The sequence below is a fragment of the Serinus canaria genome, chromosome 6, assembly GCF_022539315.1.
Source record: "Serinus canaria isolate serCan28SL12 chromosome 6, serCan2020, whole genome shotgun sequence".
Lineage (NCBI taxonomy): Eukaryota > Metazoa > Chordata > Aves > Passeriformes > Fringillidae > Serinus > Serinus canaria.
This window is the reverse complement of record NC_066320.1, coordinates 32,327,905-32,355,619: the sequence shown is the minus strand read 5'-3', so window position 1 is coordinate 32,355,619 and position 27,715 is coordinate 32,327,905. Positions and strand designations below refer to the sequence as shown.

At 44.5% G+C, this 27,715-nt stretch overlaps 1 protein-coding gene across 1 annotated transcript in view; it reads left to right on the top strand.

Moving 5' to 3' along the window:
• ADAM12 (ADAM metallopeptidase domain 12) overlaps positions 1-27,715 on the top strand; it is a 184,814-nt gene that overhangs the window by 91,272 nt on the left and 65,827 nt on the right. The window contains exons 4-5 of the mRNA XM_018910520.3: positions 14,582-14,660; positions 18,108-18,184. Of these exons, the coding sequence (XP_018766065.3) occupies positions 14,582-14,660; positions 18,108-18,184 (156 nt within the window). The remainder of the gene's footprint in view (positions 1-14,581; positions 14,661-18,107; positions 18,185-27,715) is intronic.

Below are 27,715 nucleotides of genomic sequence, written 5' to 3'. Positions count from 1 at the left end.
CTGTAAGCTTTGTGCACCAGGCAGAGGGAGCAGGCAGACACAGGAGGGGTAGAAATCCTCCTGCCTCTGGCTGAGCCACCAGCTGAGCTCTGATAAAACCTGATAAAATCTCCTGCTTCTCTGCCATGGAACAGTTGGTAGGGGAACATCTCTCACCAAATTAAACAGCCTCTGGGAATATTGACCTGCCTGGAGTGAAAAAAAAAAACCACCTTTTGTTTTAGGTGTGACATATTTTATGTCTCTTTTTGGACATTTACTGAGTGAAAATTCAGCAGTGTGCCAGGAAGCAAAGGGAATTTTTTTCTGCTTGTCATGCACTGAATAATTATATGTTGATTACCTCGAGCCTAAGACAAGAAGAAATGGTTTTAAACCAAAAGGGAAAAGATTTAGATGAGTTATTGGGATGGAAATTGTTCCCTGGCAGGGTGGGCAGGCCCTGGCACAGGATGCCCAGAGCAGCTGGGGCTGCCCCTGGATCCCTGGCAGTGCCCAAGGCCAGGCTGGACACTGGGGCTGGGAGCTCCTGGGACAGTGGGAGGTGTCCCTGCCATGGCACTGGATGAGCTTTCAGGTCCCTTCCAACCCAAACCATGATGTGATTCTCTTGTGGTGTCTCAAAGGTTTCTTTTGGAGGGATTTCCTGCAGGGCTTTTGTCTCTCTGGTTCACTCTTGTTAAAAGCAATCTCTCACCTCACCTGATGCTGTCCATGGATGAACATGTCCTGGCCTCAGTGCACCTCAAATGAAAGAAAGATCATTCTGAGGGGTTTGGTAATGACCAGGAGATAAAGCAAAAAGTCTGACCCTGTCATGGAATTAACCTTTCTTCTGAGATCCCACCTGTACCATTTGCCACTGTACCTGTTGGCTGTGCAGGCACCCCCAGTGTCTGCAGGCTCTGTGGGTTTGGGTTTCTGCAGTTTGCAGTGTGCTGCTCTGGGAGCAGCCTGGGCCCAGCTCTGCCTTCCCCTCCTGTCATCAGCAGGAGACAAATTTAAGGGATAGGATCACACAGCTTCAACTTTTCCATGCTGCAGTCTAGGCTTAAGCCTGTTGGCAAAACTTTCACCCTGCTGAATTCCTTGGTGATGAGTGTTATTTCTTTGAGTGATGTGCACAGGCAGGGGAACATTTCTACATCACTGCCCAAACTTCCTAAAACATACTTAAATAATTTACATAAAATCCAAATCTGCGTGTGAAATACCCTCATGAGTCAAGGGTTTATTCACTGTGAATCCATTCCCTGAGTGGGAGGAAACCTAAACTGTCTTGGATAGAATGGCTTTTATAAAATATAGATCCATTTCCTAATATTTATATCAGATGCTTCTCATTATGGGTTTTTTCTTTTTCTTCTTTTGTATTTCAGTCTGAAACTGCCTCAGCAACCCCTTGCTTGCACTGCTTCGTGTGGATGTTAACACTAAATCAGGAGAGTTTCTTCTGTGTCTGTCTCATTAAATATTATCTCTCTGATTTGCCAGGGTGGGTTACAACAGGGACATTAAATAGACATGTATCTGTAATTGCTTTTTAATGCCACTGCTATTTATAGGTGATCTGAGTTTCAAAGTAACATGGAAAGTCATGTAAAAACATAAAGCTCCTGGTGATAAGGGGGTGCCAAGGAAAATTGATCACACATGAAGTTAATTAATTCAAGTAGTGTTAGGGATGCTGGGATGAAGCAGATTTCTGTGTGCAGTGTGTGGTGGCTGTGCCAGTCAAACTCAGGGCTGTACTAAATGCTGCAAATTCAGAACCATAAAACCCCATCAATTTTATAGTTCTGTATGGGCATTATTAACAAGAGTCATAGCAGTTCCAGGTATGACAGACAAAGCCTGATCCATGAATAATAGAATTTTTAAAACTTCATTCAGTTCTGTGTGGAAATAGAACTGTACATTTATCCAGCAATCCTAATTTTCACTTGTGCATGACACAGTTCCCACTGCAGAGCAAGCCCAGCCAGCTCAGAAATCTCCTGAAGGGTTTTACATCACTAAAACTTCCAATACATCACTTAAACCTTAGCTGGGGCAGGGGGGCTCTCCAGAATCCTCCTGAACAGTTTCTCAAAAATACTTGTTTCTTCACACAGTTACACAAAATAAAGCAAAGGCTGCCAGCATTTCTCAGGTCAGCAGTAGTAGCATAAACTTGCTTCATTTAAGTGTGAATAAATCTGTGTGATGTAAGAGGATGGTGCACCAGGTGCATATATTTCATATAGAAACAGATAAATGTAAGTATTAAATAAAATTCTGAAGGGATTTTTTGTGTGTCCAACTTGCCCAAGTGCTTTAGAGAAGACTGATTTTCAAGGAGTGGTTACCCAAGAGTCTGTAGCTCTCTCTGAATTGTCAATTCATTTTTAATATTGTTAAATGTATGTGAAAATGCATATAGGACTCCAAATTATATATATGAATATATTTGAGCACATATAATTTCTGCACGTTTGACTCACATCTGGGTATGTGAATAGTTTGCCTATAATCCTGTGGAACTTCATTTTCTGGCAGATGAGTCTATATTAATTCCTGAAACCCTGAGCAACAACAGAATTACTTTGCAGTGTTAGGGGGGAAAACATTACAATAAAAATGAAGCATACTTTTAATTATCTGTAGTCATTTGGATGAAATCTATAATGAGCTTGATAAATGCTGATGCTCTAGGCATCAATTTTTCAAATGACAGTAGAACCAGAAATATCTGGGAAGGCATTGTTAGCTCAGACTGCACAATATTTTTGAGGTCTTGGTTAGTAGGAATAATTAAAATGACTTATGTAAGATAAGTGTCATATCTCTGTCAGCAACTAAATGTTAAATGTTATTATAAACTAATTACTTCCTGGAATTGAAAAGAAAATTATAATTTTGTGTCTTAACCACTAAAAGATGGTGTCTGATCCTTCTCTCACTAAACCAGTGACTTCAGTGCAGCCTCAGAGTGGGTGAGGAGCGAGTTTGGACCAAAAACCTCTCTGCAGAGAGGAGTCAGAATCTGCTTGTGACGTGCATCAGCTCCTAAATGAGCCCAGGAAGAAGGAGCTGGGGCTGTGGGGTTTCTCTCTGTCTTGTGAGTGCAGCAGCAGCAGGAGGAGGAGGAGGAGGAGGGATGCTGTGGCTCAGCCCTCTGCTGTCCTTCCTTCCCACATCCATCTGCTCAGTCGTGGCTCAGCTCCCCAAAGCCACGGGCCTTGCTCTGGTGCTGCCCTGCAGGCATTTGTGTTGGATTGATGGCTTTAATTTGCTCATCAAGGGGTCTGACACATGGCAGAGTCAAGGAATTAGATTCAGGGGAAGTGCAGAGCAGAGAGAGAGGTGAAAAAGCAAAGAAAGACGTTAAAAACTAATTTACCCTTCCTGATTTCAGTGGTTATTTCTCCTCTGCTGCCTGAAAAACACCAGCATGGAGCCTGACCTGCCAGCAGGGATGGTGAGCAGTGTCACCTCCTTTAGAGGTGCCACTGATGCCACATCTTGTGGAGCTGGGCACTGACAGGTGCCAGGCTCACAGCCTGCTGTGGTACCCACAGGTTTCAGGCTTGTTAAAGAAAAGCCCCAGTGTGGTTGTGTTGTTTTTTTGTGTTTTTATGTACCAAGGAAAATGTTTCTCCTGTTGAGTAATAAACCTCAGCATGCGAGAGCTGATGAAAGAGGCTGGGTGGGAATGATGCAGGGAAAAGGAGAGATGATGGAGAAAGATTAAAGCAAAATGCAGGGAATGTAGAAACATAATTAATGGCTAAGAAAGAGAAAGGAAGGAGGAATATTTCACCCACATCCTTTCAGCTGCCTTCACCCTACAAACTCACTCACTGCTTGGTAGCTCAGGCCCATGGTTTTGTTTTGAATCACCTCATCCTAATTTTAAGTCATATTTTGAAACAGAGTTAGTTGGAAATGAGCCATCATCTCCAGAGAGAATAGCCTGATGTTATTTGAAATATCCCTGCAGGCTTTCCCAGGACACCACAGTGCCAAATCCCAGCAGCTGCTCAGAGTTTGGGATGTGTTCTCAGGCCAGGGGCTGAGAGTGGGGGCAAGCCCTGTCTTTGAGGATGTGCTTGTTTAAAAAGTGGTTCAGGTGTCATCCAGTGACACCTGTGTGCAAGAAATGTGCTGCTGGCAGAGCCAGAGAGCAGCTGTGGGGTTTTGGATGGGAGTGGTGCTAACAGGGGTCCCACACAGGTAAGAACAACCCTCACACCCTAGAAAACCCCATGAGCATTCCCAGGCAGCTCCAAACAAATCCAGCCAGGTTCCTGACCCGGTGGGGATGTTCCTGGCTGGTTTTCTGTCCCACTGAACTTGGGTTTTGTGCTGGGCACTGAAATCAAAGCCCTCTCCACAGGAGCAGCCCCCAGAGCCTGAGCACAGAGCTGCAGCCTGGTTGTGCTGCCAAATTAATTGATCTTCATGGAAGTCACTGCTTTAATTGGGGAGGAAGAGTGGCAGGAGACACTGAGAAAACCCTTGTGAGCTTGTGTTTAATCTCAGCTTCCAGCCTGCATTGATCCCTGGCTCATAGAGGATTCAGAGGCAGAGCAGGAGCAGTATTTTGGGGAGATGTAGAATGTTTCTCCTCTTCATGAGTTATATCCTCAATACTGGCCACTGGGGGAGACAGAAAATAGGACTGGTGGACATTTGGATTGACAAGCTGCCATTTATTTTAGGGCTTTTGCACCTACTGAGTTTTAAGGCAGATTCACAGGCTTGGGATTGAAACACAGATTTAAACACAGAGATCTCCTTAGGATCTCTGCCCTCTTCACCCAGCATTTTATAAGGTTAGTGAGAGGGGCACTGAGGCACAGGGCAAAATGAAGATATATCTCTGAAAGTCCATGATTCTGCAAGGGAAATATGAGCACAGCCTGCCTAGAGCAAGGAGGAAATTGTGGGTTTAGTTTAAAACAAAAATACAATTTCATGTTTCGACAAATTGGCAGAAATGGCAATAAAACTTCTTTAAAATTAAAAATGCAAATGCAAGCCTGCAGGCACACACTCCAAAGCAAGAATAAGGTACAAAAAGGATGTAATTGTTGTTGGAGTCTCAGGATAAACTTAGGCTCAGTGACTTTTCATTACTGTAGGAGCTTGGCTTCCTAAAAGTATTGCAGATGCTTGCAATAACCTTTTGTAATCCCACAGCTCTGTTGGCATGTCGTTAGTTCTATTAATAAGTTCTGATTTTTCATTGGACTTACTCAAATTTCGAAGTTTATAAATGTTCCATGTTAAGAGCAGTTTTCTTGGATCTTTTCAGCAGAATTCCGTAGCAGTCTGAAAATGTTCAGATGCAAGTACAGTCAGACAGTTTGCCCAGTGACATCTGTTCAGCAGCATAATTTGACTCAGCTACGAGTGACATATTTAATTAACTGAGACATTTCAAATAGAATCTGACAGCTCTCCAGCCCAGTATCTCCAGACTCACTACTGACTGAAAATATGCCATCCTAGGAGTGCTACTGGGCCTAGGAAGAATGGTTTAGTTTTATGAAAGGCAGTGCTGGCATGTTGGAAAATAATGCATTAAAAACATCATGTCTGCCACTTTTTGTGGATTTTTGGTTGGGTTTTTTGGTTTTATTCTTAAAATTGGGATTAAATGTGTGAGATGGTATTTTTTGTTTGGATTCAGATGTTTATTAGTTTTTATTTATATTATAGTTTCACAAACTGTGAGCTCTGTAGTATTGAGTTGTATCTTTTTTTATAAGGCTTTTTAAGGATAAACTGTCTCATTAAGAAACGACACTTAAATTATTTTTACTTTTAACTTAATAACTACCTACTTGTGTTCTGCAATGTGGATTTTTAAATTTAATTATACTGCTTAAACTCATGAAGAAGAAGGTGAAGAAGGTAAAGAAGGACTAGTCTGCTTTAAAAGTTCTATCTTGTTTTATATATATTATTATATTATAAGACTTTAAGTTTTCTACTGTGTGATATTACACATTTCTATTCAAGCTACACACTCAGAATCTTAGTTTTATTATTAAATTTTGGGAGCTTTCTCTATGGCTTCAGGTGAAGTGTTTTGGTTTTTGGGGGATCAGTGTTTGTCAGTACAGAAAGTGTAAAATTCTCAGTACCCAGAGTTCCAACAACCTGTGATGTTTGTGCCTCTGAGCTCCTGAAGCATCTCAGGGATCCTGGGGAGCCCTTCAAGCCTTGGTTTGGTTCAGGGCTCCCTGCACCTGCAGCTCCAGCTCTGTACTGGGCAGGCAAGGTCAGAATGTCACAAAAAGCTCTTTGATTATCTTGTACAAGTTTTAGTGGAAGCACAGCACTGGGAAGTGTGCTTTCCATCAGAGCCACAGCACTGCCTTGTGAGGAGCAGATCTGTGGAAGGGCAGCCTTCCAGAAGCTTCCAGGAAGCTCCAGAGCAGTGTCAGTCTTCAGTCCAGAATGCTCACACAGATGGGTCTGGGCTCAGCCTGCAGGGTGGCAGAGCAATTCCTCTGATCCCTGCCCCAGGCCCTGCAGAGGAGCAGGAGTGCAGTGATTATTTCACTTTTGGCATGTTGCTGCAGGGTTTCACTGCAGCCACTTCCATTACCTGAAACTGAAACCCCTCAGAGCAGCTCGAGCAGTAAAGTCTCCCCAAAGCAGGCAGCCCACAGGCTTTGCCTAAATCTGCAGAATTGTGTTTTCCCATCCAAAATCCATTAGCCAATAAGCACCAGCACCTCTCTGTCACTGGCAACGATTTGTGGCTTGTGTTATTCTGGAGCCTTTCCTGAAATGTTTGCTTTTCATGGCACCCAGCCCAGCTGACCCAGTGACAGGATTTCTGTTCATCCAGCACACAGGGAAGCTCAGGGAGCTGATCCCAAATATTCCTCACAAGCAGCACTCCAGGAGAGGTGCTGTAAGCTCTGGGATATCAGAATGGACTCTGAAAAGCAGTCAGGCTGAGTCTTTGAGGGTAACCTGGGAATGCTGGGAGTCCAGTTTGAGTTTGGCTTTTGGGATGTGTGAGGTTGATCAGCTCCACTCAAAGTCCATGGAAGTGCTGCCATTCCCTCTCCTGCTCTGCTGGAGAAGTTCTGCTGTGTGGAGACACAGTGAGCCTTGCTGGTCTTCCTTTGATTCCCCCACACCTGCCCTGGGTGCTATTCCTTCCCTCAATGCCCATCTGAGGTGTAGGGTCACCTAAACCCATCCCATTAGGGACATCTTCGACATCTTGACCAAGTTAAGCCATTTAGAGAAATTATTTGTTCTTACCCATCTACTTTGTAGGAAAAGTGTTATTTATCTTCTATATGCTTTCCCCACACACAGATTAGCAGTAGTCTCTTCATCAACATTTTGGAATTAGAGTGATAAATAAATGCTGGAGTTTTGGCAGGTGAATGGTGACATAAATGTGACAGTGAGTGATGGAAGTGGGGAGTGCACTGAGGGCCCAGAACAGTGAGGGAGGCCCCCAACGTGCTGGCTTTCATTTCAGTCTTTGCCCATTGAAATGTGGGGAGGTGAAGCTCAGGGATTGTTTGCCCAGCAGTCAGGAAAGAAGAAAGCTCTCCATCACTGGGTGATGGCCAGCCAGGGAGCTGTGTTCCTCCCTCAGCTCCTCAGGTTTGTTGGGTTTTCTGCACGCTGCCACCACATGCAGTGACGAGTTATGAGCACTGGGTGCTTGGGGGCTTTAAAAGAAGGATTTATCCCTCTTCTCTCCCTGTTCCCAGCAGGCCAGAGAGCTGCTGAGGATGGGAGTGCCTGTTCCCACACACTGTCCAGGGATCACCCAGAGCATGGATCTCACCTGCAGCAAGTGTTTGGCAGAACTGGTTCTCAGTGTGCCAGGCACTGTTCCACCCATTGCAGGGGATATATTTGAACATGGACTCCTGTAGGCACAGGATTATATGAATTTCTGCATCAAAAGGACTGGGTGCCAGCACAAAGACATATTTTCCAAATCTAGTGTATGATCTACTCAAATTGTCTGTCTCCAGACCATGTGAAATAGGCTGCAGGCTACTACCATGGAGTTACTGTTGAAACCTGGGATGCTTGGTTGATTTCCCAGCTATTATAGTTTTATTTTACTCCCTTCTTTGCCTCTGAATTGTTGTGCTAATTAAGCTCACGAATTTCAATCTCTCAGGTTCTTCAATTATGACATTGCAGCCCCTCTGTGGCAGCACACTGGAGTGTGGCAGATAGGATATTATGAAGTGGAGACATTCAATGGGAAAATGTCCAAAAGCAGTTCAAATCACTTAAGATAATTAAACAAGGGAAAGAGTGTGGTGTGTTTAGAGAATATGAGATGGTTTTGTGAATAGAATGGTGTTAGGTACCCGTGCATGGGAAACTCATTACCCATGCTGAACTCATTTTTTACATTGTAATGAGAAAGAAGAATTGAAAAACACCTCTGTGAACATCCCCTTTGTGAGTGCTTGCCCTGAGACCACCACTGCAGAGGCAGCAGGTTCAACAGGTTTGTTTATTCCTCTGGATGTACCTGGGAAAAAAGGCAGCAATTGAAGAAATAACAACTAATTTCAGTGTAAAGGTCAAAATGACCTGAATTGAGATACTTAAGAATTAATGGAGTAGGCTGGTGTCAGCAGGCAGAATAAATGACATTTTTTATAACTGCCTGTTCACCATCCTGCTTCAGTCTCCTCACCTCCCCCAGATGTAGGAAAGGTTTCAAATGCTTTGCCAGAGGGGTTTTAATAAGAGTTTGTGTAACAGAGTGAGGCAGTGCTTGAGTGGGGGAGAAAACAGGCACTTGATCATGGGGAAAAATCTCTGAGTAAAGGTCAGGGGTGTGTGACTGCAGGCAGCACCCTGAGGGGAGGGGAGGAGCACAGGCACACCTGAGCCAGCCCTGCACCACCTCTGTGGGCACTGACTGCCATCCTTTACAGAGCCACAGGAACATTTCATGTGCTTCCTAAAACAGCAGTTCCCACAGCAGAGTGACTGCACAGAGCTGTGAATCAAAGGCAAGGGGGAGCAGAAGATCAGCCTTCAGAGCACACAGAGAGTTCTGTTCCTCTCCAGGGGTCAGTGGGGCCAGCACCTTCTCTCCACTACTGAGGAGCCAGGTAACCAAAGGGGGGCATCCCTGTGATGCTGCACCCCAGGCTCTGCTCCTGCTGAGATGATTGATGCTGAGATTTTTCCTGAGTAGCACTGACATGAAGAGTGCACAGTTCTGGTCCTCTTTTACAGCCTGATATTCTGTACTTGGTGCCTGGATGGCTGAAGGACAATTGGATAATAATCTGCACTTTTTCTGCATTAATAATAATAATCTGCATTTACATCACTGTGTAAATGTCAGATGTACCAAGAAGGAAAGCAGTTGTCTCAGCTGGTGAGAGAAGTGGGCTAGGAAAAACTGGAAAAGGCTGGATTTTGGGACATGCATCATGACAGTAACATCTGTTGGAATGCAAAGTGACCTCCCCTGGAAGGTGGTGGCATCAGCATTGCTCCTGACATTTGCAGCTCCATGGGGCAGAGCCTGCTTTGATCCATGGCACACTTGGCTTCCAGGAGGCCCTTGCTATGATCCACTAGATTTTTTCCATCTCTGGCTCCTGTGACTGTCTGTCTGACTCTCCCTGGGTGATGAAATATCATTATAACCTTTTGAAATAATCTATCGGTGCCTGGAGAGCAGAGACTGATTTTCTCATTTGCAAGTGAGAGGCAGTGTGTTAAATTACCACTCCTGTCATTAAATGGATTGAGGGAAAAAAATCTGATGTGCTTGAACCAGGACACTTTTCCCCTCCCCAAACAAACCACCTCAGATTTCACCTTGTGGGGGGCCAGGAAGGTGAGGATTAGAAGTTGAAATAAAATTCATCATATTCTCTGAGGCTTAGGTTACTTGCTTGACAACTGAAAATGTTTCAGCAAGTCTGACATGGAAGCTTTCTGCTGACTTACAGAGGATGAGGGAGCCTGTTCTGTGTCTGTCAGAGATCAGGAGGCATAAAATTTATCTTTCTGGGCCATGGAAGCTTCTACTTGTTCATTTGGCTCTAGGAAATTTGATCCTGAACAACCTGCTCTGGTGGAAGGTGTCTGTGCCCATGGCAGGGGGTGGAACTGGATGGGCTTTACAGTCCCTTCCTTCCCAAAGTATCCTGTGATTCTGTGAAGTGTGAAAAAATCACTGTGCTGATAAACACAGTGACCAAGTGTGTAAGTGATTGTGCTCAGGAATTGCACTTCTGCATCTCTGGAGCATCAGTGAAAAAGTTGTGATGTTGTTCCAGCTGATTTTTTAAACTCACATCAAGCAGCTGATGCAGTTCTTCAGAGCATTTGTTTCTGTCTTTCATGCAGGGCAGTGTATTGATAATCATCTGGTACTGCTGAGCATTGTAGCTGGCAACATTTGAAACTCCAGACATGGTGATGGATTGCTCTATGATATATTAATGTTATTTTGATCCCTGCTCTTTCAGAATTACATTGATACAATTAGGTTAAGTAGCTTGCCATCTAAATTAATTTACTTTCTTCTATTAATCTCCTTTACTCTGGGTCAAAACCAGAAATGTAAATCAATCCATTGTATTGCATGTCTTTGGGGGGTGGGAGGGTAATTAAATTACCTGATAGATACATATGCTGGATTGATTGTTTGCTATGTTAAACATCATTGCCATAATTGGAAAGTGAAGTGGTGCACGCTTAGAAGTGGAATTTGAGTGCTTGTTCCACTTAATTTTCATAACCTGTCAAGAAATTCCTTGCTGTCCCTGGGCACCAACCCAACGTGGTGGTGTTTGAGAGTCCCCAGGACGAGGGAAGAGATGAGAATCTTGACTCCATGTTTCAGAAGGCTGATTTATTATTTTATGATATATATTGTATTAAAGTATACTAAAAGAAAAGAAGAAAGGATTTCATCAGAAGGCTTGAAAGGAATAGAAAGGAAAGGAATGATAATAAAATCTTGTGACTGACCAGAGAGTCTGAGACAGCTGGACTGGGATTGGCCATTAATTAAAAACAACCTCATGACACCAATCAAAGATGCACCTGTTGCATTCCACAGCAGCAGATTATTATTGTTTTTCTTTTCCTCTGAGGCCCTTCAGCTTCTCAGGAGAAAAAATCCTAGCAAAAGGATTTTTCATAAAACATGTCCATGACAACCCTACAGAGCCAGCTACACAGCTTTTAGGATAGTGGACATGAAGTGGGGATAAAAGCCCCTTCCTCTGCCAGGAGCTGTTGGACTCCCTGGCAGCATCTCAGAGGTGCTCACCCTGTGGGTGTGGGGAAAGCCTTTGCCTGGCTCAGTGTCAGGCTGGCAGCAGCAGGGCTGTGGCAGCAGAGCAGATGGCTCAGCTCTGATGTCTGAGTTACCAGCTGAAGGAGGGTTGGTGCAGAGCCCTGCAAAGCTCTCTTCTCTTCCCAGTGCCACGTGAAACTGCCATGGTTTGATATCATGGAATCACAGAATGGTTTGTGTTGGGAGGGACCTTAAATCCCATCCAGTGCCATGGCAGGGACACCTCCCACTGTCCCAAGTGCTCCAAGCCCCAATGTCCAACCTGGCCTTGGGATCCACAGCTCTGTGTACCACATTGGGAGATTCTTTTGCTTTCCTTAGGTCAGTCCAACAGTGGGATTCCATCATCTTGGGGCTCTCACCAGTCTTTTAGAGCTCACACTGGGAATTCTTCCTTTCAGCCAGCATTTTCAGGATCTCTACCAAACTTTCATCCTGACAGGGACATTGCTGACACCAGGAATTTGTTTACTTGCTACGTTTCCTCACTTTAGTGGGAACAGCTTTCCATGGAAGACTCAAACAAAAATAAAGCTCTGATGTGAGGGAGTGAGATCCAATCCAGTGGCTGGAAACTGAATGTTGGCACAGTTAAAACAGGTACAAAGTGCAGTGGGTTTAGGTTGGGCTTAGTTAAAATCCTGCCAGGTTTGTGATAGCTCCATCTTCATGGGAGATCGAGGCAAGGGCTCTTTACAGTGGGAAGATGGATCTGGTTCCTTCCCTGTCACTGTAGCAGTAGATAAATTTGGGTCAGATGACCCCTGTAATGGGGCAGGGCAGGCAGGTGATCACAAATCCCTTCTGGTGTTCAAACCTACAGATCTGTGAAGTATTTTCTAAATCTGTGCCTTAGAGCAGAAAGAACAGCGTTAGAAAGGTCACCTTTATCATCATTGCTGTCAAACACCTTGGAAACAGCAGAGAACAAAGCAAGTTGCTCAATCACTTTGCCCTTCTCCTACATCTGTTACCTGTGCCTGTACTTTTGTGCCATTAAATGAAACTCACTCCCCTGTCCTGGATGGAATCCCATTTCCAAAAGCTGCACGGTGAAACTCTGTTGGTTTCAGCAATAAGATCTTGCCTTGACAAAGGCAGGTAATGCCTGCCAAGTGCAGGAGTTAGCAGTGTTAGATAAATAATGATAATTATGAAAGCACCTGCTCTTGGTCATAATGAGACAGTAGGAAACAGAGGGGGACTTCTTGCAAGAGAGGGTAGTGACAGGACAAGGGGAGTGGCTCCAAACTGACACTGGGTGGGTTTAGATGGGATTTTGGGAAGGAATTGTTCCCTGGCAGGGTGGGCAGGCCCTGGCACAGGGTGCCCAGAGCAGCTGGGGCTGCCCCTGGATCCCTGGCAGTGCCCAAGGGATGTTGGATGGAGCTCTGAGCACCCTGGCGCAGGGGAAGGTGTGGGCCTGGAAGACCTCAAAGGTCTCTTCCAACCCAAACCATTCCATGACTGTTGGGTTGAGCCCTCTTTGCTCCTGGCAGGGTTGGTGGGGGCTGCAGGCACAAGAGGTGAGTTCATCACTGCAGCCAAGTGTCCTCTGAGGCCCCACGGGTGTCCCTGTGGAGCTGCTTGCTGGGATTTATTATTGTGTATCTAAATCAACATGAGATGTTTGATTGGGCACCCAAATCCTGCTGTGGGTGTGGTGCTTGCCTGAGATCCAGTTCCTACAAACCCACCAAATGCTGCAGTGTTTCAACATCCTCTATCTATTAATATGGTAATATTTCCCACAAGCTGAAAAATTAAAAGTTAAATGTGAGAATCTCTGCTTGAATGCTCACTATAATGTGTTGGTGCTTCATTCTTTTTTTTTCTTTTTTTTTTTTTTTTGTCTTGCCACTTCCTTATTTTCTTTTTTTTTTCCTCTTATTTATTGGTTTTAGTCTTGTTCGTTATTACTTTTTTCCAGAGGTTTTTAAAGCTGGGCTTTCTCCACAATAAGTGTTTGTAGAGTTCCTAGCACAACCAGATCCTGATGGAGCCACTGGATATTAATGTGCTGCAAATTAATCAGTAATGAAAATTAAATGTGTGTTTATGCTGCAGTTATAATGCTTATACAAACACAAGAAATGTGTACCCTGACTGTGTCATGGTTCCCACCCCAATATTTGCAAGGGTGCAGCATTTACCAGCTGTAAATAAAAGAAAGGGCCTGGTTTGTTCCAATGAACAACCCAAGGGAGAAACACCTCTTAGATGTGGACAGAATGGACATTGTGGAAAACAGGGATTTTTGGTATTCCACACTCTCCACTTTTCTGAAGGTGATGGTGGCATTTATCTCTTTGCTCCTTCTATACTGTGCTTTTGCAGCTCACCAGAAATGTTGTCCAAACTCAAGGGTGTGATGAGGAGCACAACCCAAAACCTGTTTGGAGTAAATGGGAAGGAGTGTTCCTCCTCCAGACTCTGTCAGAAATGCTCTTTAGATAAGGAGTTGAAAACAGATCAATAGCAACACTTAATTTTTTAAAAAAGAGGCAGATGCCTGAGATGAGTTCCTACAAAAAGAGAAGTTTCCGTGGTTGTCACACACAAGCCCCTCCCTGGAGATTCCTGGAAAACGACACTTGCAAGTCCCATTTTTTTATCTTGTTGCCAAAGGCAGGAGGGGAAGTGTGGAGGGAATGGGAACAAACTGCCTCGTCCCAGACATGATCTTGCACAGTCTCCTGTGAAATCATTAAATTTCCATTTCCATCCTTTCAGATGAGCAGGGTAAATCCAGTGCTGTAAATTCTGTGATGTTCATGCAGTGTTTTCCCTGGAGTGTCAAAAGGAGGAGTTTGTTTCACTCACCAAGTGCTAAATTAGTCTTTGGGTGGTCACTTGCTGATGAATACAACAGATTAGATGGAAAAATAAGGAGCACAGGGAAAACATTTTCCTTTTCAACAAACCACCATTACTTAACAATACTCTAAACCCCAGATCTCCCCAGATTTAACCTAGAATGAGTTGAAAATTACATGGAAGATCCAGCACTGAAATGTGCTGGCACAGAGTCCTCATTTGGAAGAGAAAGCAGTCTGGAAAGTTGTAGTCTGTTCACAATTACCACAGGAAGTGTTCGTGTCCTGCAGCTTCAATATTTGGAGTTCCATTTTCCCAGATTCCCCGTAGCCATTGAATCCTTAATGCCTGGCTTTGATCCTTATCTCAAACAGCACCACTGAAGGGTAAATTCAAGGTGAGGTGGCCTCAATGTTCCCTGTGCTCTGTTTTTTCCAGGGGCCTGCTGGCCAGAGGCTTCACAGAGACCCATTATCTGCAGGATGGCACTGACGTGGTTCTCACACGCAACCTCACGGTAAGGCTGGCCTGTCCTGGCTACAGGTGATGCTTCATCCTTAAAATCCAAAATAGCCTCTGCCAGGATCTGAGACCTGGGATGAAACAGCTCCACATGTGGGTTTTCTTTTTTTACTGTTGCCTTCAGTGTCTTTGTGACTGCTCTGATCCTACACATGAATTTTTAGAGGCAGCCTTTAAAGGCGAGCTCTGGGCTTTTAACATTTGTGAGGGGTTTTTTTTTCAGCTTCTTGGAAATAGACCCATTAAAATGTGATAATTGTGGCAGTCATGGCTGATCAGTTATGGAGAAAAATCCTCATTCTGTATGGGGGAAAAAAGCCCCTAAATATCTCATTTGCAGAGTGCAAAAGTTCATGTCAGAGGTTGGAAGGCTTGAGTGCCTTTCCTCACTGGGGAAATCATGGGGAAGGTGTTGGTTGTTTTTGTTTTTTTTAATCCAGGCCATAAATGTGTTGTGGATGTACTTTATACTTGTATTTGTGTATTTATGTGCATGTATAAATATGGATCTTTACAAAATATGGCTTGTTAAAAGAAGCAGTTAAAACTGCTTTTTACAAATAAAATCCCCTTAAGGCAGGAATGCTTTTTGTCCTCTGACAGCATGAATGCCTTAATTAGAAATAATGCAGCAAGCCATTTTAATTACAAAGCTTATCTTTTATCTGCCTAAGTCCCATAAAGTATTTGCTCTGTTATGGTATTTACTCACTGACACTGCCAGCAGAGACACCATGCTTTGTGTTCCCATCCATAACAGGCTTTGCTGGGATCAGAGGAAGGAATTATTTCTCTGCATAACATCTTACTTCTGAAGAAGCATCTTTATTATAGCTGCAGACACCCCAAGTAAAGCAATCATCTCGAAAGCTTTCAGGGCTTTCATTTTGCTGGGTGCTCATATCTCCTTCCAAATCAGCTCAGGAGAAAATAGTCATTTGTTTTGGGAGCAGGAAGGCTGCAGAGGCTCCTGAAGGAAGTAAAAAGAAATAAATGAAACACATGAGTGTTTCAGAGATTTACCTGAGTTAAAAGGAGTCTGTGTACAGCTAATGACAGGTTTTCCTTGCTAAAATACAATATCTGTTAGCAAAATGGCAAAGTAAGTCATGATTAGTAATGACAGTGCATTTTGCTGCCTAAAAAAGAGAGCTCAGTGCATTCATTTTTCATTAAATGCTGCAATACAGCTGAGAAAAGACAAGTCTCTGATTTTGTTTTTATATCTCTTCTTCACTGAGGACATCAATACAGTCTGGAGTTGAAACCAAATCCGATTTTCCATTGAAAAGTTGCTTAGTCAAATTCTGCCTGGAGGTCAAGGCAGGTTTGTGGAGCTGTCTCTTGGGCAGTTCTCTAGCACTCGAGTCAGTGTCTAGGTTATTTTTCAATTTATAGCACCTGGAAAATTGTCAAAAGCTGCTCTTTATTAAATGATCTCAAGCAAGGGTAGAGTACTGCTCTAAGTATGATGGATCAGCCTCGGTAATTATTTGTTTTTAAGGGGTCACCCATTTTATATACTAGTTTGCAGGAATAAAAAGATTTGATAGCAGAAAAAAATCCTGCAATTCAGTGGAATTACTGGGCTAGAAATCAATTTTCTCCCAGTCCTGTTGCAGCCATGCTCTGATAAGTTTACATTTTCGATATTGAACTTTGGCATCGCATTGCTGGATCTCAGAGAAATTGTGAAATGGGCCACAACCAGGAGCTCAGAGTTAATAAAATGACAAGTTGTATGTGGAGAGGGAAAGAAATCAGGCCCTTTGCCATAATTCACTCTTAGCTAAAGACAGCTGGACCACAGCAGCAGCTGTGGGGTGAGATATTGGCTCCCCTCCCCATTTCACTGAGCCTCTGCTCAGCTCTGGTGATGTTCAAACCCAAAGATTTCTTTCTCAGGAGCTCTGAACTTCACCTCATGCTTGCTTTAGGCAATGAGAATAAACCTGTTTTATTTTTTGCTTTTAGCATATAAAAGATTCAGTGCTTGAGTGGGAGGGGCATTGATTTTTCTTCTCTCAACTGGATGCATGGAACTGATAACACTGAAATAAAGTGAAATAGTGCACCCAGACTGAAAGTTTGACATCCATAGCAACTGTGACTGAAGTCATCACCCCAAAAAATTCAATCTGTGCCTCCCTCCCTTCTGTTGTGGCTTTATCTCTGCTAATGTGTTGCTGACTCTTTATGAGGGTTGGTAAAAATACCCAAGAGTAAAACACTCTCACCCTGTTCCTGTCGTTTCTTCCACTGCCAAAAGCCACTGAGATTTGTGTTTAGGAAGTCAGAGCTGGCTGCTCTGGGTTCACTTGCTCGTGCTGGAAATCAAACAAACATTATTCCTGGCATAAACTTATTAGCAGAAAATTCCTGTCTGAATCATTGCATCTTGCCCAGACTGTGGCTTTCTTCACCAAAACCAAGGTGCTTTTAAGAAATCTGCAGTGAGTGGAAACTGTGCCCCAGCCTGGAGAGGTTAATTAATGCAATAATGAGCCAAGCCATGAGAGGCACAGGGAGATGGCTGGAGTGCTGCAGCACTGATAACTTCCCTCTGCACTAATCAGATGGGAGCCTTGCACAGCAGAGTTTTCACTTTCCAGGTGCTATTGAGAACGCAATATAACCTTTAGTCAGCAATAAAATTAGCCTTGATTCCAGGCAGATATGTGGATGAGCTTAGAAAGCCTCTGTTGTGGGTGCCTTTTGCAAGCAGTGGATTATTAAAGGAATATAATAACCTAGGCACAAAATGAAATTGGAATGTTGTCTCTCAAAATAGAAGCCCCCTCTTTATTCTTGGTTGTTTTTAATAACATTCAGCTTCTTGGTTTGGTATTTCAATAAAAATTTTCCTTTTCAACCTGCTTCCCTTCCCTTTCACTTACTTTGTGATTTTTATTTCAAGTTCTAGGGTTGGGATTGGCTTTGTTATATTTCTCTTTTCACATACCTACCTCCTATTGGGATACACAGATTTAAATGCCCTTAAATAAAAATAGGAGTCTATACAGAGAGCAGTAAAATGCAGCAGCTGATTTTTTAATCTGATTATTTTAAAATAATATAAATCAAATAAAAATATTAGAATAATATATTATCAAATGTTCAATTATTGTAGCTTTAAATAGATGTCACAGGAAAAAGGGGTCAGCCATACAAATCTAACATTATTGATCCTTCAGAAAATAAGAGCACAAAACCAAACAAAAAACCTCCTATAACTTTTTGGGATTTAGGAGCACCCAAGGTTTTCATTTAGGACTCTTTGGTCTGTTAAGCACAAGGAATATTTGGTGGGACAGGAAAGGTGCTGTCAGTGAGGTTCTGAATGCTGTGGCCTGAGAGTGATAATCACCTTGAAATACAAGGGCTGGAAAGCCAGGAGCCAAGGGCATCTGTGACCAGTGGAATGTTTTCTCCTCCTGCACAGGGTCACTGCTTTTACCATGGCCAGGTCCAGGGCTTCCCCGGCTCCTCCGTCAGCCTCAGCGCCTGCTCAGGACTCAGGTGAGCCCAGGTTTCAGCAGTGTGGCAGCTCCTGAGTGCTTGGCTTGGCTTCTAATGCATGAACCAATATTGGGGAAGGGGCTGGAGCCCCAGGAGGGGCTGAGGGAGCTGGGGAAGGGGCCCAGCCTGGAGAAAAGGGGGATCAGGGGGGACCCTGTGGCTCTGCTCTGGACCCTCGGGCTCTGCTCCCAGGGAACAAGGACAGGAGGAGAGGGAACGGCCTCAGGCTGGGCCAGGGTGGATTTTGGGAACAATTTCCTCATGGAAAGGTTTGTCCAGGTCTGGCACAGCTGCCCAGGGTGGTGGAGTCCCCATCTCTGGAGGGATTTAAAATCCAAGTGGAGGTGGCACTTGGGGACATGGGGCAGAGGTGGCCTTGGCAGTGCTGGGAGTGGTTGGACTCAGTCATCTTAGAGAGCTTCTCCAACAGATATAATCCCCATATTCCATCTCTTTTTCAAATGTTGGATGAATCCCTACAAATCATTTTCCCTCTAGTTGCTCTGAAGAGAAAAAACCCAAAGAATAGATGACACAATTCTGGGGGGTTTTCCAAGGGCCATCCCTTCTCTCCTGCTGCCCACTCTCTCTGTGCCCATTCCTTGGCACATTTTCATACTGGCAGTGCCCAGTGCCTTTCCAGGCTTCTTTGTCCTCCAAACTGTTTCAGCAGTGGTGTCAGCACTGCTTTGCCAGCTGTGGAATCACTCATTGTCCAGCAGCCTCAGCACTGGGAGAGGTGGCTTTAGAAACCAGGGGCTCAAAGATTCTGTGATACAGAGAGCATGCATGGCTGTGGAGCTCAGTGATTGTGTTTATGGCAGGTAGGATGCTCAGCTTTTGGATTTTAGCTGCTTGTTAACAGCAGAGTAGCAGATTCCTGTTGCTGAAAATCAAACCTCTTCCAGTTTGACAAAGGAATGGGCTGACAAAATTTCACGTTCACAACAGACACAGCTCAGGAAACAATTATCTTCCTTACTTGGACAATCAGAGACTGGTATTTACTCACAGAGCTGTTCCAAATCACAGTAATTAACTGTAAATTGGCTCTAGGTTCTCCCTAGAAAACCCAGTTTTCCTGTCAGATTTCCAGCTGTCTCAGCCTTTTCTGGGTTTAATTTATCTACAAACAGCAAGAGTAGCTGGAATCTTTTCCCCTTGATTTTGCATTTTGAGCAATAGTGGCATTGTCAAGGCTTTTGTAAGGGAGCTCTGGGACAGACAGCAGCAGAGAGAGCAGAGTTTGATCCCAGCACCCCTCTCCCTCTGGGAATGACCCATTTGCTCTAGTGGAAAGGGTTCCTTTGGCTTATTCCCACACAGAGAGGCTTTCTGGGTGCTTCACTATGGACCCAGCATCTTCCAAAAGTTTAATAATCCCCTTGCATGAACAGTCAGCATTTATCTGTCATTCTCACTGTGAAACATATCCAGAATTTAAACCTGTAAAATCCAGTGCAGAGCTCTCAGTATTTTAGTTAAAGGATCACAATGCTGCAAGGTCCACAGGGAAAATTTGTACCTCATAGGACAGGGTCTGTGTTGATGTCCTTGTCCCAGAGCTACCTGGAAATGAAGAGAAAAATGCCCTTCTCCACATCAGAAGTCTTTTCTGTATTCTCCAGAGGTCTCTTTTTGCAGTTGTGGAGCTCCCAGAGTCCTTTCCCAGCTTTAGGTGGTTCAGACATGTCAAGACAGCAGATGCTGGCAGGGACATTGTCCTGGCTCTGCTGCAGACAAGTCCCCAAGTGCAAGCTGACAGGATCAGGCTCCTTCTCTGCAGCAGCTTTCCCAGTACAAAACTGCAGAAATTTCCTTTGCAGTGCATGTTCTGTTCTAGTAGGAGATCAGATGAGGAGAAATGTCAGATTCTGTGCCCGTTTCACTGCTGAGATTGGTAAACAGAGTGTCCATGGGTGGGAACAGTTTGTGATAAGAGTTCTGTGCCTGTTGATTCACTCCACCAAACCTGTTTCACAGCCCAACAACTATCAGCTTCTCTGGGTCTGGATTGAAGGCACTTGAGACAGTAATTCACGTTTGGACTCAGGTGTTTGCTATTTCTTATTTGTGAAACAGCCTCACAACTGTGACTTTGGTAGCCTTTCATTAATAAGGCACAAAATGGCTAACTATCTTTTCTTATAAGGTCTTTTAAGACTAGACTATTCAATTAAGAAATTATACTTAGATTATTTCATTTTTTAACTCAAGAACTGATCTCTTGAAGCCTGTAATGTAGAGTTTGCTGTGCAATTACAAAACACTACCCAAACTTATGAAGAAGGAAGAAGAAGGTGAAGAAGAAGAACCTGCTTCTTCCCTGAAACCTCTATCTTGTTTCATATTTATTTGTATATTCTAAAACCCCAAACTCTAAGTTCTCTACCTTGTGATATTATATACTTCTAACCAACTACACACTTGTAATCTTAGTGTTATCAATCAATTTTTTGAAGCCTTCTCCCCAGCCTCAGGTCCATTGTAATGTTCTTTTGTGGGCCTGTGCCTTTCAGCACACAAAGTTTAACATTCTCAGCATCCAGGATTCCAACAAACAACAACAGCAACAATTCCCAGGATTATTCCCAGAATAACTCCCAGGTACTGCCTGTGCTTGATCACAGAAACACAGAATGATTTGGGTTGAAGGGACCTGAAAGCTCATCCAGTTCCACCCCTGCCATGAGCAGGGACACCTTCCACTGTCCCAGGTTGCTGCAAAAAAGCACAGTCCAGAAGAACTTCTTGGCTTCCTTTGCTGGCCTGAAAGAATAGATCTGGCTAGGACTGGAGAGGATGGGATGGGATAAGATAGGATAGGAGAGGATAGGACAGGATCATGTACTTGCCACCAACTTACTGGAGCAGGGACTCCTGTTTTCCACAGCATGATAAAGAGTCCAGGCTGCAGGAGCAGAGACTTGAGGCACTGTGTGGCCATGGAGGCCCAGGTGGGGACAGTCCCTGGAGCAGCCCCTTCATTTGCAGCAGCTGTTGGAAGGGAGGCCAGGTCTCATTTTCAGGGTCTGTTCCTGGCTTTGTGACAGTTTCTGAGTGAATCAGACAAATCTCTCTGTCTCAGTTTCTCCATCTGTGAAATCCATTTAATGATTCTTACCTACCTCACACAGCTGCTGTGTGGAGCTGGGGTTCAAATGCCTGAAAAACATCTGATGAGAGGAAGTGCATGCTGTCAGCCCTCTGAAATCCTGGAGAACCAGCATCTTCCCCCTCCCACCAGCCAGTCACCCTGGGCATTGCTCCAGGTGTGGATAGGTCGGGGCTGTGCATTTTCCCCCAGACCAGCAGAGTTCATTAAAAGACATGAAACTACTCATAAAGAATAGGTCCCACATTTCAGTGTGCTCTGAAGCCTGAGTGCTCAGCAGCAGTCAGAGAAGCAAAAGGGATCATAGGAATTACTGAGACAGAAATAGAGGATAAAACAAGAACCCTCATTACCACTTTATAAATCCACAGAGCGCTCACATCTTGAGTTCTGCATGCAGTTCTTGTTTTCCCCTCCCCTGCTCCATCTCAGAAGAGGAAGAAGCAATATATCCAGAAGAGGTACAGAGAAGGGCAAAAATTCTGATCAAAGGTGTGGAGCAGCTTTTATCCAAGGAGAGAAAATAGACCAGGATTTGTCACTTTTGAAAGGCGATGACGGAGAAAAGGAGCATGATGAAACAAGGCTGAATGTCACAATGGAGAGGGGACAATCACTGAATATTCTTCATAACCTCCAAATTAGGAGACATCAGCTGAAACTTGAGAGCAAAGGAAAGTGCTTTTTTATTCACATAAGGAAGCTGGAGCTGTCACAGGTGGGTGTCAGTGGATCACTGACAGTATCAATGGATCCCAAAAGGATGTGACAATTTGGGAAGGGGAGCTCAGGGAGCCTCTGCAGGGCTGTCAAACCCTGAGATGTCCCTGACACTGCTGCTCTCAGAGCTTGTTCTGTTCTTATCTCTGACCCCTGAGCTCCTGCTGTTGGCCAAGGCCAGAGAGGAGCTGCTGAGCTGGAGGAACCTTGCTCTGACCTCCCCCAGCCATCAAGGCTGAGCAGTTGAAAGGTGGTTTTAGCTCCTGAACATCTCGTGATTGTTCTGTGATGAGGAAGAATTGTGTGGAATCTGAATACTGAGGTTGGTCTGGTTTAAGTTTCTCAGGCAGGCAGAGGGGTGAGAGATGAAGAGGAGAGAAGAGGCTCAGCTCTCTCAAGCACACTCACATTTTTCAGCTCTGTTCCATCCTCACTCACATAACTCCTCACCTCACGTAGGAGCACAATGGCAGAAATAGTGGGATTGGCACTGAGAGCTGCCTAAAATACAGGTTAGAGAAGAATATAATCATGCCTTAATCTGTATCCTGCTGGCTCCTCTGAGAAGGAGGAGCTGAATGGCAGAGAGAGCTCAGGAAACGCTGAGTGCACAGAAAGGGAACAATGGCTAATCAGGATTTCTGGGTGTCCATCTGGATCAGAAAGCCAATTAGACTGCCAGAGCTTGTGGGAAGGTGAAGGTATGACAGAGTTGAGCCATTTCCTTCCTGTCCTCAGGAAATACCCTCCTGTTTATCCAGCTTGGAGGCTCTTCAAGTTTTTAGCAAATAATTTTGGCCTGTGGCCACCGCTCACATCTTCTGTGATAAATTTGTTTAGACTTGAATGATTTTTTCCTGATTACCTTCCCTGTGAGTGCTGAATCCACCCAGAACTGCAGCCTGGAGAAGGGCACAAACCTCCCTGGGCCAGGGGCTGGCAGAGGACTCTGGCATGGAAATGTGCAGCTACAAAAGCAGTGACCTCCTAGATGGGGAGAGCTTGAGAGGTGCTCCCAAAAATTCCTCAGGAGCCTCAGGATAGAAATCTCCCAGGAAGCCTTTTCCTTCTGAAACCCCAAAATGCCCTGGAATATCCTGAGATATTTTACCCAATTGTTAGGTGATTAACCCAGTCACACAAAGTGTTCAGTCTTTGTCCAGCCTCATCAGCAGCTGAAAGATGCAGTGTCCACAGGGACAGGGATGGGGAGAAGGCCCCAGGATGGAACTGATGCTCATTTTACAGGGATTACAGAGGGGTGGTACCCGAGGCTGCCAATACCATTTTTCAGATGGTCTGGCTGAACTCACTGCAGCCCAGACACAGCTGAAGAGGGGGTTTAAATGTGACACTCCAGACATCAACTACTGAAAAAAGGAATGGAAGTAGGAAACCAGTGAGAAAAAAGAAATGTAAATTCCTCACAACTCCTCAAGCAGCATTTCCCCGCAGAAGAAGAGATTTCATCCAAAAGTTAAGTTAGGAGAAAATCCCTGTTGAGAAAAGCACTGGTTTGGATGTGAGCTTTTCCTCCCTACTTTCTGCAGAGCTTTTAGTTCATATAAACATCCTGCATGGGTTGGAATTTATCTGACCAGGAAACTCCTGGAGGATTTTGAGCTCAGCATTAAAAACCATTCACTTTCTGGGGTTTCATGGCTTCTGTTTCATGGCTGCCTGTTTCAGGGGAGCAGCTCCTGGCTCAGGGTCACCTCTGTGCTCTGAGGAGAGCATCATGCCAAGGCTTTGAGCACAGTGTCCCCAGCTGCACAGGGATGAGGGAGGATCCCTTCCCAGGTGTTTGAGCTCCTTCTCCATCCACTCTGCTTCTGGCATTGGTGGGATGTGCAAGTTGGAATCTTCTTGTCCTGTCTCTCTGTTTGCTGCAGGGTGCTATAAAATGTGCTCACCCATGCTAATGCCCTTTCCTTTCTTTCCTTTCCTTTCCTTTCCTTTCCTTTCCGTCCTTTCCTTTCCTTTCCTTTCCTTTCCTTGTTTCCTTTTTTGCCTTTTTCCTTTATTTTTTATTCCCTTTCTTCTCGCTCCGTTGTTATTAACCTTTTTATTAGATTCTTATTTTCCGTTTGTTTAATTAGGAGGTAATAATTAAGAGATAAAAAGAAGCGTTCCACTGCCGTCCAGTCTACTTAAAAACCTTGAGTTAGGGAATTAATATTTATGGGATCTATCCCTTTGATATGGGGTGCCCGTTTGTTCCTCCTAATGAACTAAATTCGAAGGAGAGACCTTAGTTGGGTGTGGATTGTAGTGATAGCTATAAAAGAAATTGGGCGCTTTTCCTATCTTTGTAAAAAGGATTATTTATATAGCTATTTCTCCTTTGCTCAGAGAACTTGTGGAAATGGTATTCACGAATCCAAATTGTGACTTTTGACAAGCAAGGCTTATGGGATTTGATATGAACCTATTCCTGATAAAATGTTGATTGTTATTGTATGTTCCTGATTTTAAATTTTCAAGGCCTTTCCGTTTTCCTTGTCGCTATGATCCTTTCGCTTAAAGTTGCGCGTTTTCATCCTATAGTGTTCCACGCTTTCCTTTTCCCTTTCTCATCGTCCTGAATTGTTCAAATCCTATAGATAAGATACTCAAGGCATATCCGTGTACCACTTAAAATGTTTGTGTCAATGATCCATGTGTCCTTTTTATTCCTTTCCTTTCCTTTCCGTTCCGGTGCCTTGCCGGCCCTTCCCTTCCTGCCCTTCCCGTCCCTGCCCGTACCCTTCCTGCCCTTCCCGGCCCTGGCCCTTCCCTTCCCGCCCGTCCCGTCCTTTTTCCTTCCCTGCCCTTCCCTTCCCTTCCCTTCTCCCTTCCCTTCCCCTTTCCCGTCCCTTCCCGCTTCCCTTTCCCTGCCCTTCCCTTCGCTTCCCTTCCCTTCCCTTCCCGTCCTTCCCCTTCCTTGCCCTTCCCTTCCCTTCCCTTCCCTTCCCTGCCCGGCTCCCCTCGTCCCTTGCCCGCTTCCCTCTTCCGCCCCCTTCCCCCTTCTCCCCTCCCCCTTCCACCCTTCCCCCTTCCCCCTTCCCCCTTCCCCTCTTCCCCCTCCCCCTTCCCACTTCCCACTTCCCCCTTCCCACTTCCCTTCCTCCTTCCCCACCCTCCCTTGTGACACTTTCTCTGACAACACAGTGACTGTCCCTTGCAGCCCAAATGCTGGAGATTAAATCACATTTTCTCCCCCCATCCAAGTAACTCCTTGCTGGAATTCCAGGAATCAGAGCTGCAGCTCGACCTGCATCCACTCTGGACAGATCTGTCCTGCACTGAGAAAGGATGAAGTGTGTGCTGCAGGAGGCTCTGGCCATAATTCCATTTCAGAGAATACATTTTCAGGTCCATGAAAGGCACTGGCTGGAGTGGAAGCTCTGTGAGTGATGATGTGTCTGTGTGAGAACACCTCCACCACTCCTGAGAGATGTAAAACCGGTGGTGCTACTGCTTCCACCCCCTTGGAGAGGCTGCCCTTGGCTGATTTGGGTCAGATTTGTTATTTTAATAGAATCCTGCTGTGCAGTGTAGTAGGATAATGGGATTGTTTGTCTTTCCTCTTGTGCTCTTCATCAATAGATAATTTTTTTCCTGTGGATACTAAAATTTCCTCTGTTTTAGAGGTGAGGAGTTGTTGCAAAAAGAGGTGACCAAGGGCAGAGGCAGAGACAGGAGCACATCTGCCTCCAGACCCTGTTCTCTGTATTTCCCAGTCCCTTAAAGCTAAAGAATGACCAAACCATTTGAAAAATATCTAAATATCAGCTCTATTAGAAAAACAGTCAATAGATTATCCTGCTCATTTATCCCATAGTATCCATCTGCAGCTTATTAAAACAGCCTAAAAGTGAAGCCCTCATTCACCACCTCATTTTTCTTCCCCTTTTGTTTGTTTGCTTGCCTGCTTACATGCCTGGGAATTTGTTATGCAGAGCCCTGGGAATGTAGAATGTACAATAAAAATAAATAAAATTGCCCTCTGAGTGCACAGATCACCCCCAAGACCGTGCCTGTCGAGCAGCCCTGCACTCCAGGGTCACAGGGCTCCAATTCTGGAACCTTTTCACCCAAAACTCCTTGAAATCCATGGAAGAGCTGTGGGATCAGCCCCTGTCCTTGTGAAGCTGTGACACTGATTGTGGAATGAGGGACCTGCAGGTTTCCAGGTGGCACAGGAGCTCTGCAGTGTCTGTGGGCTGTAAGTGAATATTCAGTCTGTGAGCAGGATTGCCCTCTAATTAATTTCTCACCAACTCAGGTCATCTACATTCCTCTGCCAGTGGAAATAGAGCTTTTTATTTTTATTGTTTAGAAATGAATGTAGCTTTGAGCTTCATTAAAACCAAATGTTTAATTGCACTCACAGATCTCAGGTTTATCAATTTACTTAATTTCCCCTGTATAGTGCAGCAGAATAATGGATAATAGTTTCATATAGTGCTGTCCCAGCCAAGTTTTGCTTCAGCATCACAATTTCTCAGACAAGTATGTGTTGATGGTTTATGTTGGCAGGACCTGTGCTTCTGCTGACAAGTTGGAAAAGAAAAATCCCATTTATATTTTGAGATTTCCTAAAGCCTTTTGATTTATGAAATACGACTGGCCTCGCTTTAGGTTTTGTTTTGGTTTTCCTTTTAAAGAGGGGGAGAAAAAAATTCTATTTGATTTTATCGACAGTTTAAAAGGTGGAATTATTCCATTAAATTGCCTTTCCCTGATTGAGAGATTCCTGGCAATGTGGAATTGTGTGAGTTTTAATTTCTGTTTGAGGCAGGGAGAGCTCTCCCATCTCACACAGACATTCCCAGGTGTCCACGTGGCTCAGAAGGGAGGACAGGAGGCAGAGCTCCCTTGGTTTCCCATCTCCAGGGGGGTCAGCAGGGATGTGGAGGTGCTTGGGCTGGTGCTGACCCCAGACATGAGCAGGGACCAAACCCTGTGCAGAGCTGGAGTCAAATTTAACCCAGGCTCAGGACCACACTGGAGCTGCTTCCAGTTGGCCTGGAGCCTGGGAGCTGATGTCTGGACGTGCTCTTGGGATGGATATTTTCCCTTCCTCTCTGCTACCAGGGATGGAGGAGACAGAGGGAGAATTTCAGGTAGGTTGGGGTTGTCTCTTGGCTTTCCTGCCTGCCTCGTTTGTAAATCTTTCTGACATCCCAGCATCTGTAGGAAAACACAGAATTGGACACCTGACACTAAAATTTGAATAGCTCATATTGCTTTCCCCCCCCCCTCAAACATTTATCATCCTGGGAATTCTGGTAGTCCTTTGTCTGATAGAAATCCCACAGATTGGTCTGAAGGACTTGCTGAAATCTCCTTGGGGTTCTTGGTGGAATTTCTGATTGGGGATCTGTAGTTTAATGTGCCATTTGCCACATTAATATTTTATTTGCCACACTGGAAAACACAGCACTGTTTAGCATTAATGGCTCCTGAAAAATAGAAAAGTTTCTGGGAACATGGGCTGACTCAGGAGGGTGGGAGAACCCTGCTGAAGAGGGAGACACAGAAATGCTGGAGGAGTGACAGAAGCTTCTTGGAAATACCTGAGGAGAGTGGAAGGAACCAGTAGCTATGGATTTATTTTATTTGCCTCAAATTCTCAGTCCTGAATGACTGGTGGGTATTGTTCACACACACAAAAAATAAAAAAGAAAGGAACCATAACTCTTGACTCGTTA